At 44.3% G+C, this 14,182-nt stretch overlaps 1 protein-coding gene across 1 annotated transcript in view; it reads right to left on the reverse strand.

Annotated features, from left to right (window-relative positions):
- The window catches only part of PTGFRN (prostaglandin F2 receptor inhibitor), a 115,107-nt gene that overhangs the window by 44,561 nt on the left and 56,364 nt on the right, over positions 1–14,182 (reverse strand). The window contains exon 2 of the mRNA XM_010831018.1: positions 2,670–3,202. Within this exon, the coding sequence (XP_010829320.1) occupies positions 2,670–3,202 (533 nt within the window). The remainder of the gene's footprint in view (positions 1–2,669; positions 3,203–14,182) is intronic.

Below are 14,182 nucleotides of genomic sequence, written 5' to 3' on the forward strand. Positions count from 1 at the left end.
GCACTGTGGGGAGAAAGCAGAGCGGTCGGAACACTGCTGCCCCAAGCACTGGGCAAGGGCCCGCCAACCTCCAGACCTTGAGGGACAACTTCTTCCTCCCCTCCCCTGTTCTAATGCCCAGATGGGCCCATCTGCCCATTTCACTACATCTCTCATCTCAGCTGACATTCTGACCTGAGGAAACAGGTAGCACTAATAAGACCCCCCTGCTAGAACTGGGTGGTGCAAACTCCGTTTGGGAAGCTGTGCCTTGGGCTATACTTCTGTGACCCTTAGGCAAATCACTTAAACCCCTCTGTGCCTCAGTTTCCTCATTTCTAAAATGGGATGACAACTAGACCCAACTCAGGAAGCTGACTGAGAATTCAACTAGATATAAGGGAAGGTTCCCAGGACAGCGCTTGGTACTCAGTGATGACCAGCCATGACTGTCCAACATATCTTTGTTGGGACACAGGCTGGAGTAGGGAGCCTGGGGGATTGTCCAGAAGTTAAAGCAGTGTAATTTGCAGAGCACTAAAGTGTGGGAGAACTTCCTGCGCCCCCAGGTCTAGGCAATGAGTAAGAATAACTAGGTTGAGAAGAGGGCATCTGCAGGGTAGGAACCCATCAAGGAAAACCGAAGCCTTAGTTATTTATTAGGACCCATTGGGAAAAGGCCGGGTTTCTCTACAGTCTAGAAAAAGGGGGCAGGAGATCAGGCAAGTGTTGGTGAGAGCTATGAGGAAGGGAAGCCACACTTGATGTAGCAGTGAGGAGGCCCCTACCAAAGAGACTGCAGGGACCACCACCTCTCAGGTTTGCCTAAGGGCTGGCTGAGAGAATCCCCAAACACCACTGTTCACCATCTCCTTGGGTTCTCCTGCCATTCCACGCTCGGAAATGAATTCAATGTCCTTGAAAAGGGACTACTTTAAATAACAGAAAAAACTGCTACATTTTTAGAAGGACATATCCCAAAGTCCTATCTCTACTGCAAATGAATATAATGACTTTCTAGTATATACATCAGTCTGTGACTCCAGCTAACATGACTCAGTTCCCAAGACCAGTTATCTCTGAGGCCATGGATATATAGTTTTAAGACCTGTGAAGCTGAAGGCCAGAGAGACCCTAGATCATGCATGGCAGCCACCAGAGGCTCCATCTGGGCAGCCAGCCAGTCTCTTTCATGGCCATCCATCTGCTTTCCTGACCCTGAAGAAAGCCTCTCCTTGCTTCTCCTTCCAAAGACTGGAGAAGAAACAGAAAGATACTGGGGTCGGGGGGAGGGTGGGGGCAGGAAGTTCCTCCTGCGGCCTCCAACTCCTGAAGATGGGCATCGCACATGGAGACAAGTGTGTATGTGATCTAATGGAGGTGTAGCATGTGTGTGAGGACTACAGAAGCAATGGATCACTCAACTCCAATGCAAGAATGCATTATGAGACTTTGTTCTAAAAAGACATATTTGATTTTTGTATAGGAATGAGAAGAGGTAATAGAAGAGGTAGATTTGACATTTTAATGCTTGTATAATGGAAGTGGCTGTTTTTATCCCCTTATGAGTCTAGTCGGGGAACAGAATCTGGAATATGGTAGGAGTTAAGAAATCATTACAGAAGGAATGAATGCCTGAATCAACCCCTTCTTTTTATATCATATCATGTAGATTTTCTGCTTTCTTGATCATTTAATACACTACTACCCTGACATAATTTCTTTTTGGAACAAGGCAGGATACAAATAAATGCATAATTAAGTAATAATAATAACAACATTAATGTTTCTATTTTGCTAGCCTCAAATTAAAATTGTTTGTTCTTGCTCATTTACCAATTAGCTGTGTGATTTTAGGCAAGTAATTAACCTACACTTTTCCATCTCCTTGTGTGTAAATTAGGGAAATACCCTGCCCTCTCTTCTTCACTGGGTTGAGAACTGAATGGGTGAGTAAATCAAACAGGACTTAGACAATGAAAAAACAAACAAACCCAAATATTCCAGCTATGTTAGGTGTGATCACTTGCACAGCCAGGCCCACCAGCTTGCAGTGACCACATCATGCTTTCTCTACATATGACCCATACGACTTCTAGAAAACACAGGTACTTAAATCATGAAGAGCACAGAGAAAAGACATGAGCTCCGAAGTATCTCTTATCCCCATAAACATGAAGAGTGTCCACGTGACCACCACCCTCGCATCCCTAACTTGACGGAGTGCTTACTATGGCACTGCTGAGGCTTTACATGTGCTAATTCACCTTGGGGGTTTCCCTGGTGGCTCAGTAGTAAAGGCTCTGCCTGCCAATGCAGGATCTTCCCTGGGTCAGGAAGATCCCCTGAAAAAGGAAATGGCAACCCACTCTAGTATTCTTGCCTGGGAAATCCCATGGACAGAGGAGCCTGGCGGGTTACAGTCCAGGTGGTAGCAAAAGAGTCGGACAAGACTTAGCGACTAAATAACAGCAGTTCACTTTGACCTTTATGGGAGGCACTGTTTTCCAGAGGAGGACGCTGAGGCATGGGACACAGAAACAGCCAGAGAGGTGACCAACGGGAGAGCCAGCCATGGAACCAAGCGCAGGCAACCTGGCTCAGAGTTGGACTCTCCACCACACACCATGCTGCCTCCAGCTCTCCAGCCACGAGACAGTTCATATGCACCATGGAATGAAGACTGGGACCTCAGAGGCCCCCTGGCCCATCCTCTGCCTTTCATCAGGTAAGATACTATTACTCCCTTGGACAGAGGAGGGAGCAGAGCCCCAGGCACAGTCACTCACGGTGGGGTGGCAGAAGGAACCATGGCCCTGGGGCACAGCACTCCCCTCCTCCCATGAGGATGTACCTTTAACCTGCACTGTATCCTCATAGTTGCCCTGCACGGTGGCGTCCGTGCTGGGGGTAGAGCACTTGTAGTGACCCTGGTCGGAGTGCTGGACGTTCTTGATGTGCAGCTCCACCGCGTCGTTGGCCGTCCGCCGCAGCAGGATGTCGCCCCTCTGCAGGCGCTCGCGGTACTGCTGGGCTGGGAAGCCCGCTTCCCAGGTGCTGGCAAGCTCCACGAAGCTGCTGCCCGAGGCCGAGAAGCTCCAGTCAAAGTTCTGCTCGCTGGGGCCATCGTAGTCACTGACGTTGCAGGGGATGACCAGCTCGGTGCCCACCACCCTCACCAGGCTGCCCGCAGGGACCCTCACCACGCGCCCTCGGCAAAGAGCTGCAACGACAAGAAGTCAAAGAGGCAGGCTTGAATCCAGTAAGCTCTTCCCGGAATAAATGTGGCAAGCCTGGGGGCGCTTCAGCTCCCAGGCACATGATGGAAAACATGACACTGACCAACATGCTGCCAGTGTCTGTGCAAAAGGTTCAGCCCACCCCAAGGACCCCGAGCCAGGAATAGCCCCTACAGTGAGCATCTCTCATGCACCAGTCTCCTAGGATCAACAGGGAGGAAGGTAAGTACTAAAAGTAGGCTAACTATAAATTTGAAGAGCTTTCTCCCTCCCGTTACTATTTAACCTACTGTGATCACTCAACGTGATGTGGAAATATTTTAGGTTTTGTGTGAAAGAAAAGGACACAGCTAATCAAGTATTTACATTTCTGCCCACCCTATATCAACCCTCTTCCCTAGAGACCATTCCCCAGGGCTCCTGAGACCTGATTTACAATGATAGATGCCAATTTTTTAAATCCTGAAGCAGCCTGCTGATAAAATGATTTAGCTCTGGTTATCTGACATTGCCTATAAATTAATTTTAAAATATGACGACTCTACCAAGTATTAATTTTCTATTTTCTGGCTCATTTCCTTCTCTCTACTCTTCACCCTGATCCAAATGCAGAATGAGGCTAGGGAAGCATAAAGTGAGAGAGTGCTGCTCTGGCCTGTTGCTGGGCATTGGTAGGAATGCAGTAGCTTACTGGGCATGGGCCGGGTGGACAACACCAAGAGTTCACTGGCATTTCCCGCCCCAAGAGCACAGACCTCTCGGGCCTCTGGGCAGGCCCTTGGGGCCTGTTGTGGCTATCCTTTAAGATAGTTTCTTTGTGATGAACTTTGGCACATTCTTTGTAGTGAGTTTACTACCTGTGTAAGCATTTCAATTTGGACCCAAAGAACTTGCATGGTTCTTTCCTGAGGTTCTATGAATATGTCCAGCATTAAGATATACAGGAGAAAGGATGGGCTCTGAAATCAAGGGTGTGTGTGTGTGTGTGTGTGTGTGTGTGTGTGTGTATGTCTCTTAGTTGTGTCCGACTCTTTGTGACCCCATGGACTGTAGCCCACCAGGTTCTTCTGTTCATGGAATTCTCCAGGCAAGAATATGGAATGGATTGCCATTCCCTCCTCCAGGGGACCTTCCCAACCCAGGGATCGAACCCAGGTCTCCTGCATTACAAGCAGATCTTTACTGTCTGAGCCACCAGGGAAGCCCTGAAATCAAGGGGACCTAAGTTGAAATATGAGAGATTTCTTTTAGCTTTGGCTTCCTCAACAATAAAATGAGGAAAGAAGGAGTCGTTGAGCTGATGAAATAAAACGGCTAGCTGAGACTCCATCATGTAAGAAGAGTTCAACCAAAGGGATCTTCTATTATTTATTTTCAATTTTGTGTTTTTGTCATTTGCTCTGGGTAGAATTGTGTCTCCCTACCACCACCTCCCCATTCATATGCTGAAGTCCAGGCCCTCAGCACCTCAGAGTATGACCTTATTTGGGAATAGGTTGTTGCAGCTGTAATTAGCTTAACCGTGATGAGGTCACACAGAGAAGGGTGGGCCCTGATCCAATGACCAGTATCCTTTAAAGGGGGGTGAGGGAATTTGAACATAGATATGCACTCAAGGAAAGTGCCAGGTGAAGCTCAAGGAAGAAATTTGTCTACGATCCAAGGAATGCCCTGCACCCCAGTCTCAGGAACAGACACTGAGACTGAAACCAAGTCCAAGTCCTCCTGGCTCGTTTCTGCTGAAACTTCTCAGAAAGACATTTTTACCTCCTTTGGGATCAGGGTACCAAAGGGATGCTTTGCTCTGAAGCAGCACATGGGCAGCCCTCTTGACTAGGCGAGAAAGCTGTCTATGGCAGAAGAGACTCAGGCCAACACCAGGAGAGGTGCAAGGAATGTGTCCTCCTGACAGATAGCCTCATCTGAGCCACTAGATTTGGCCACACTCTCGCCCGTGCACACACATGTGCACGTCTTCCCCAGACATTTCAATTCCTTACAATTCCACTCACACTTATGGTCCTTAAGCTAATATCTGCCACTGGTAACTCAGGGCATTGAAATAAAACATACCTACCCAGCAGTGAGGTCATCATCACCACAGCTCACAAAAGAAACAGGCGATCTTTTTTATATTTAATTTCAGAGATGACCGGATAATCCCAAATCTCACAGAAACCCTTCAGAAGGAAGGTCACAATGGAGACCTGTAAGAGGGGTCACAGCCTAATGCTTTTTTCCTCATGCCCAGTGTCCTCTTCTATGAAGTGGACACATGACCCCTTAGGGCTTTGTAAAGCTTAAATGAGCCACAGAGCCCCCGTGACAGTGCATGAAATTCGGTAAGGCTCTGCTTTGCAGGTGGCATCTATAATAAACTTGATCACATTCATTCACTCTGTTTCCCTGGCAGGTTTACAAAGGAATTTCCTAATGTGTCAATCTTTGCAATTCCTAGCCCTTGTCAAGAGGCTGACCAGGTTAATAACCAGCTCAACAGGGCCCTTTGGCATGAGGCTATATTCCTTGTAAAGTCTCTGTCTTTATTCTTAGTGAGCAGAGCTTGGGGGACAGCCGGTTCGTCTCAGCTGTCCAGTCCTGCTTCCACACACAGCTGCCCAAATCATCTTTTAAGGCATAAATCGTGTCACTTCACTGATCAGAAGTCCTTCACGGCTCCTCATCACCTGCAGGATTCACTCTATCTTCCAGGTCCCCTACTGTGATCCCCCTGGTTCAAGCCACCTTCCCTCTCACCTGAATTACTGCAACAGTCTCCCAATTGGCTGCCCACCTGCCCTCTACTCTCAACATGGCCAAGCCATCGTTTAACAACTCAAGTTGTCTGACATCTTTACTCTGTTTAAAGCTTCAGATAAAAGGCAAGACCTCACAGGACAGGGCCCTCTTTGCTTCTCCACCCTCCTGCTCCTCCTTCCACTGTACTCTAGCCATCCTAATTCCTAAGGCTCTTGAGCAAACAGAACTACTCCAGCCTCAGGGTCTCTGCACATTGCTAAGTCCAGAATATTCTCAGATGCTCACTATGCTCCATCATCAGCTCCACATTTCATTACAATGTTGCCTTCCCTTTCCTGACCATCTTAAAACTGCACATACCCATCCTTATTCTTGTCGTATTTTGTCACTTATCAATAATATTCTTTACATGTATCCATATATTTTTACTATTATTTATTATCCACCTCCTCCCACTAGAATGTAAGGACTATATGAGCTGCGATTTTATCTGTTTCTTTTGCTCCTGAATGCCAGTGCCTAGAACTGGACCTGATACCAGATGTTCAGTAAATATTTGCTAAATGAGTGGATGAATAAAAATACACAAGATCCTTCAGAGTCTGGACCATGGCTACCATTCCAGCTTCATCAGCTATCACTCTTCCAGCCCTTAGTGCTTAGTTAGCTTAGTGCTAACAAAACGAACGACAGTTCGTTCTCTGGAAATGCCGTGCTTCTCTCGTGTGCCACAGACTCTGCTTCTGGGCCTCATGCATCTGGAATTGCCATCCCAACAACCTCTCAGCCTCTTGCAAGAAGCAGCTCCAGCCCCATCTCCTGTGTGAAGCCTGCCTCATCTCCCCAGGGGTCACTCGGGCACGCCTGCCTCCACATCCAACTCAACCTGCAGAAGTACCTTCTTCCACGCTGGCTACTTTACAGTGCCACTGGGAAAAGCCAAGGAGATATGAACAGATGCTTGAAAGATCAAATTCTAATCTGAAAAAGATAGAAACCTGCGTGGTGGCATACATGAAGATCTGGGATGTCCTCTCATCTGGGCAAAGCAAGATTTTGAAGCTGAGAGAACAGAATTTCAACTTGCTAACAGCAAGCTGGTATTTAGCACATATTTCCTTTAATACTGTTAGATAACAGTTAATAATATTTAAAAAGAAATACAACTTGTGAAACATAGAGCAGATGGCTCTTTCAGAATCAAAAAGAATATGTGCAAAGTCACACATTGCCAACTTTAGTTGAAACCTCTCGTTAACAGCTGATAACTAAGGGAAAAAGAACAAAACTCTCCTCTGGTTTTCCAAATTCTACCAAATTTCACATGAAGAGTCCCAAACACTTTGGCACCTGAACTGTATTCGTTTCACGTTCTAGAAAAATATCTTTACTAAGAAATAATTTAAAATTGTAGTTTCATTTGTTTTCAGAGGTCAATATAAAAGACCTTCACATGAGATACATTTCTTTATTAGCCTTAGAAGGACTATTGAGGGCACTACTGTGTTGTTCAGTGACACAAGAAAACATATGATAAGACTCTTAAAATTTAGTACCTGAACTCCTCTTGACGGCCCACTATGTGCTCTTTCCCCAGAAAGTAAGAACTACATAGGCATCTCTCAGGCCAGAAACCACAGCCCAAGTACCTTTGAAACTCAACACAAAATTAGGGCACCTTAATAGCACATTTTGTGCAGTATATTAAGGCTCTGATGCTAAGGCTCTTCCTCATAATCCCAATTACTAAGTGGACCAGTACCACATCACCATGCCCCAACTAGATCAGACCTTCTTACATAGGTCTCAGAACCCTGCACTGCTTCCTAATCCCTGTTTTTAAAATTTCTGCCTAAACCTCCCAGCAAACACACACACACACACACACACACCCCTGAATACAACTGGGACTACTAACTTCATCATCTCTCTTTTCTCTATTCCAACTTCCAAGTCTTGTTTTCCCCATCATATATAAAATTCACGTGTCCTTTTGTACTTTGGGCTTCCCTGCTGGCTCAGAGGACGAAGAATCTGTCTACAATGGTGGAGACCTGGGTTTAATCCCTGGGTCTGGAAGATCCCCTGGAGGAGGACATGGCAACCCACTCCAGTATTCTTGCTTGGAGAATTCCCTGGACAGAGGAGCCTGGCGAGCTCTATAGTCCATGGAGTCCCAAAGAGTCAGACACGAATGAGTGACTAACACTTTCACTTCTGTGCCTTAGCTTCAAGCAAATCTATTACTAAATATGATAGTGAAATACGGAAACCATCACAACTTAACTTTCTAATAATTGTCTCTTTCCTCTATCTCTATAACTTCTTTTGCCGTCTTTTGCGTCTCCTGCACTGGCAGGCAGATTCTTTACCACTGCACCACCTGGGGAGCTGGGGAAACAAAAACTGAAGTTCTGAGTTCACAAAGGAAGGTGGACTATAGTAAACACCCCAGAATGGATTACAGCCCTGGAAAGGGCTATGCCTTTGGAGTAAGAGCAAAGCTGAAGAAAAAAACCTGCTCTATCAATACTGAAATCTCATCTCAAAACATCTCAATTCCTCATTGGGTGACAGTGAGTTTCTCTTACTCTTTAGCCTGCTAAGAAAAAAAGAAAGTACATCTTGTGAAGAAGATGGCATCATACAGAACCTCTACAACTTTTCAATATTTAATCAAAACCTACCAGACACCCCATATGACAGCAGCAAATGACTGAAAACAAAAGGCAACAAAACAGACAATAGAAACAGAGGCACGGGGACCCAGATACTGGTGTTATCAGACATGGGCTTAAAATAACTACAATTAATTTACCAAAGAAATAGACAACAGGATTTCATTTAACTTAATCTATTAAAATAATCAGATAAACATCTAGAACTAAAAAAAAAAAAAAAATCTAGAATTAAGAGCCCAATAAATGGGTTTGATATCAGATTAGATGCAGAGAAAAAAGTCAGTATACGATATCCAATCCTGGAGAAGGAAATAGCGAGCTACACCAGTATTCCTGCCTGGAGAATTCCATGGACAGAGAGACTGCTGGGCTACAGTCCATGGGGTTGCAACAGTAGGACATGACTGAGCGACTATCAGTCACTCATAAGATATCCAAACTGAAGCCCAGGGTGTAAAAAAGATTAAAAATATAGGAAACAGTCTAAGAGACACATGAGAGATAGCAAAAAGGCCAAACATGTAACAGAGACCCAGGATGAGAGAGAAAGAAAGCGATAGAATTGGGCAGAATTAATTTCTGAAGAGATAATGGCTAAGATGTTTCTCAAACTGACAAATGCAGCATGCCACAGATTCAGGAAGTACTGCGTATCAGAGGCAGTGCAAATACGAAGAAAACCACACCTAGGTGCACGACTGTAAAACTGCTGAACAGTAGAGAAGGGAGCAACAATACAATGATTCTGACTTTCAATAGAAATGATGCTCTTAAAACAATGTAATGACATCTTTAAAGTGATGAAAGAAAGTAACCACCAACTGAGAATTCTACACAGAAACGCCAAAATAAATTTTAAAAGGAAGGCAAAATAAATATGCTTTCAACTAACTCTCAACAAGGGAAAGAGAATTAATAAAAAGAAATAGTAACGAAATACCAAAAAGATATACGAAAGGGCATTCTTCAAATAGGAGAAGAATGATCCCAGATGGAATCATGGAGATGTACAAAGACATAAAGGGCAATAGAAAGGTTAAGTGTGTGGGTAAACCTACTGAGTGGGGACTACATAATACAATATTAATCATGTCTTCGGGAATTTAAAATATATGTGTAATTAAAATATATGACAACAGCAGCACAAAAAATGAGGGAAAGAATGAAATAAATGGAGCCTAAATGTTTTCTAAGGTCTTGCATATGATAAAAGGATCATCAGTAGACACTAAAAAGTCAACAATATATGTTTAATCTCTAGAATAATCATAAAAATAAAAGAATAGATAACAAACTAAAGAGAGAGGGATAATAAAAATTACTTGCTTAGAGACTTCTTTCGTGGTCCAGTGGTTAAGAATCCACCTGTCAATGCCCAGGACATGGATTTGATCCCTGATCCAGGAAGATCTCAGATGCTCCAGACCAACCAAAGACTGCATCATGACTACTGAGCCAGGGCTCCAGAGCCCTCCAGGCACAACTACTGAGCCCTCTACCACAACTCCTGAGACCGTGTGCTGCTATTACTGAGGCTCATGCAACCTCCTCCAGTATTCTTGCCTGGAGAATCCCATGGACAGAGGAGCCTGGCAGGCCCCGTACAGTCTATAGGGTCACAGAGTCAGACAGGAGTGAAGCGATGTATGATGCACACATCTAGAGCCTGCAAGCCACAACAAGAGAGCCCACCACATTGAGAAGCCCATGCACCACCATAAAGAGTAGCCCCTGCTTGCAGCAACTAGAGAAAAGCCCATGTAGCAACAAAGACCCAGCACAGCCAAAAATAATAAATTAAGAAAAAAAAAAAAAAAAGAATCCACCTGCCAACGCAAGGGACACAGTTCTGGGAACTTAGATCCCACATGCCTCGGGGCAACTAAGCCCTTGCCTAACAGCTACTGAGCCTGCGTGCCCTGGAGCCCGTGTTCTGCAACAAAAGAAACCACAACTGAGAATCCCACATACTGCAACCAGAGAAAGCCCATGCACAGCAACGAAGACCCACCACAGCCCAAAACAAATAAATACAAAAACAATTTTTAAAAAAGAGTCACCGTTCTAGTCCATTCTTAAATAAATTTAAAACATATATTTTAAAAACTTGATTAATAAAAGAATCTATAATTTCAGCTAAAATGACATAAGCATTTTTCAAGTATTTACTTTGTAATCTGTTCACTTTGATTCATCACCAGATTTCTCTCCACAAGGCTGAGATGGAGTAAGAGGAGGAATAGTAACATCCCATGTCTCTCTTATACGCCAGAACACCCCCATCACTGAACCGAGGAAACCGAGACTCAGATAAGCTAATCACTTGCATGAAACCATGAAGTGAGGGACTCCAGCCAGGTTTATCTGGTCCATGCACTGCCCTGTCAGGACAAAGACTGGCTGGGGTGGTTTTGTCTTCAACTGCACTGTTGATATTACCACCTTCTGTTGATTTTGTCTTTGTGCTGAGTGGGAAGAAGGAACAGCTTGACATTCCCTATAAAATATCTCAAATTCTCCAAGGACAATGTGAATCAGATAGGCAGCAAAGTAACCAAAATGAGTTACTAAAGAGAAGAAATATATACTCTTGATATAAAGTAGACAGAGGAGAAAAATAGAAAAACAGGATTATTAAAAATAACGTCCAGTTTCTTAAAAATTTTTTTTCTGACAGACTGTCTTCATTATTTTAAGTGATACTAACTCTATGTCTTACACTTTCATATTCAAATAAGGTGAAGAGGACTTTATTCTAAAAACATATAGGAAGGACTTTTGGAAGCCTACTGCTCTTTCTTCAGTACAGACAATTAATATGCAAGCGGTAACTGTTTCCAGATTTCTATTTGCCTACCTTTGAAGTATTCAAGAAAATAATTAAATGCCTTCAACTTTCTTCCATCATGTAGAATGGATGGGGATAGGCTTGCTCTTTGGAAGAAAAGCTATGACCAACCCGCTGCTGCTGCTAAGTCACTTCAGTCATGTCTAACTCTGTGCGACCCCATAGACGGCAGCCCACTAGGCTCCTCTGTCCCTGGGATTCTCCAGGCAAGAATACTGGAGTGGGTTGCCATTTCCTTCTCCAATGCATGAAAGTGAAAAGTGAAAGTGAAAAGTGAAAGTAAAGTTGCTCAGTCGTGCCCGACTCTTAGCAACCCCATGGACTGTAGCCCACCAGGCTTCTCCGTCCATGGGATTTTACAGGCAAGAGTACTGGAGTAGGGTGTCATTGCCTCCTCCATGACCAAACTAGACAGCATTTTAAAAAGCAGAGACATTACTTTACCAACAAAGGTCTGCATAGTCAAAGCTATGGTTTTTCCAGCAGTCATGTATGGATGTAAGAGTATGACCATAAAGAAAGATGAGCGCCGAAGAACTGATGCTCTTGAACTATGGTGTTGGAGAAGACTCTTGAGAGTCCCTTGGACTGCAAAGAGATCAAACCAGTCAATCCTAAAGGAAATCAATCCTGAATATTCACTGGAAGGATTGATGCCGAAGCTGAAGCTCCAATACTTTGGCCACCTGATGTGCAGGGCTGACTCATTCTAAAAGACCCTGATGCTGGGAAAGACTGAAGGCAGGAGGAGAAGGGGACAACAGAGGATGAGATGGTTGAGTGGCATCACCGACTTGATGGATATGAGTTTGCACGAGTTCCAGAGATTGGTGATGGATAGGAAAGCCTGGTATGCTGCAGTCCATGAGGTCACCAAGAGTTGGACACAACTGAGTGACTGAACGGAACTGAGGCAAGAAAAATCAGGCAACTTTTTCAGTGCAATCATCCCTGCAATGTTTATTTCAATAAGCATTATTGGCAACCATGAGGAATCATTAAGAGAGACCAGCTAATGAAGACGAACTGGATTTATCCAGCCTCTTTCACCCCGTCATGATAGCCATGGGAAATAGATTTTATTTCCTGGGTTACCATCAACATTATTCTAAATCAAGACCTGCAGAGTACAGAAGATCTGCAAAGGATATTTGCAGTTGTTTCTATTATTGCTCAGATGTTATCACCTCACTGAGCAGTCTAGAAGCAACAATCTGACTTTCCAACCAGAGTAATTTCTAAGAAAAGTATTGAAAGTTACTGAATCCAATAGCACAGATAGAACAGAAATACTGAAACTGAAGAGCTTGTGGTATTTTCACTTTGCCTTGTCAAATGACACCTAAACCCCCCTTTCCCAGTCCTTACAAGCCCTTTAAGAGAGACTAGGGGCCTATGGATTTCTACATGAAATTTCTAGTCCACACGAGATTTAGAAATGGATATACAAGGTCAAACCTATAAACCCTCATGGGGCCTTCACTGCAGCATCTGACTTAACAAATGCAAAACCTTTGTCTCTGCATGACTGCCACTGAGAGGTCTGGCAAGAAGGGAATACGCCGGCTTTCATTTAGACAGTCCCTATGTGATGAAAATGCAGCAATGTACACATTAAACAAGTTACAGCCAGCAGAGAATGTGTAATGAAGTCACATATGGCACTACTTCAAAACCTCATCCAAACGCAAATAAGGTTCTACTAGAGCAGGCCTCATAATCATTTTAAAAAAAAAGATTTAGCTAAGACCTTACAGAGATAAACTAGACAAATACAATATGACTTTTTAAACAAACAACTATTGAGCAAGAACCCCCCTAGCTAGATGATACGTGAGAGAGGAAGGTAAATCAGCCTTGGACCTTCTTTTAAGAGACTTACGGCATATTGAGTTTTAGAGGCATACTGAGTCTTAGGGGCACGTGAAAAACTAACAGGAGGAAGAATATTTGTAACCAAAGAAAGGTACTAACAAGTGCCAGGGGTTTGACAGAAACTGAGGGTGTGTCCCTAAAGAGATTAGGGAAAAGCTTCATGCAGTGTCAACATTTGTATCGGGCCTTTGAAAAATGGCTGGGGGCTAGGGGTTGGGCAGGGGACACTGAGGAGAAAGGTGACCAGTGTTAAAAGGAGAAGCATAAGCAAAGGCCTAGAGGGATCATGTGGGTTGCAGTGAAGAGTAGGGCGAGTGGAGAGTGCAGTATGAGCAGGCTGGAACGGACACACACAGGCGAGGTCAATCAGGAATCCTCAACGAGATGGGGGTGGGGAGGTTGGTATAAGAATCAAAAGAAGAACAAGGGCGGGAGTGGAAAGGCAGCAGCTCTGAGAGCCATGCTGGAAGAAGAATCCACTGACATACCTGAGATGAGAGATGTCCCAGGGAAGCCGAGAGCTGCTGAGGAAATACTGAGGAGAAAAGCAGTCAGTGAGACTCAGACAAGTTGAAAGGTCCACCAGGAATGGAAACCTGCGATATTTGAGCCCCATAACAATGTGGAGTCACGTGCCTGGAGAGGGGAGTGGGTGAAGATCTCAGAGATATGGAAGTCCATGGAGTCACCAGGGAACAGAGTGCAAACAAGAGGAAAGGAACAAAACCACAGAACCATTGCAAATTTCTATTATTTAAACACAAATGGAAGAAAAGGACTGAAAAGGGACCAGAAAAAAA

The sequence above is a fragment of the Bison bison genome, unplaced genomic scaffold (assembly GCF_000754665.1).
Source record: "Bison bison bison isolate TAMUID 2011002044 unplaced genomic scaffold, Bison_UMD1.0 scf7180017864519, whole genome shotgun sequence".
In the NCBI taxonomy this organism is placed as follows: Eukaryota; Metazoa; Chordata; class Mammalia; order Artiodactyla; family Bovidae; genus Bison; species Bison bison.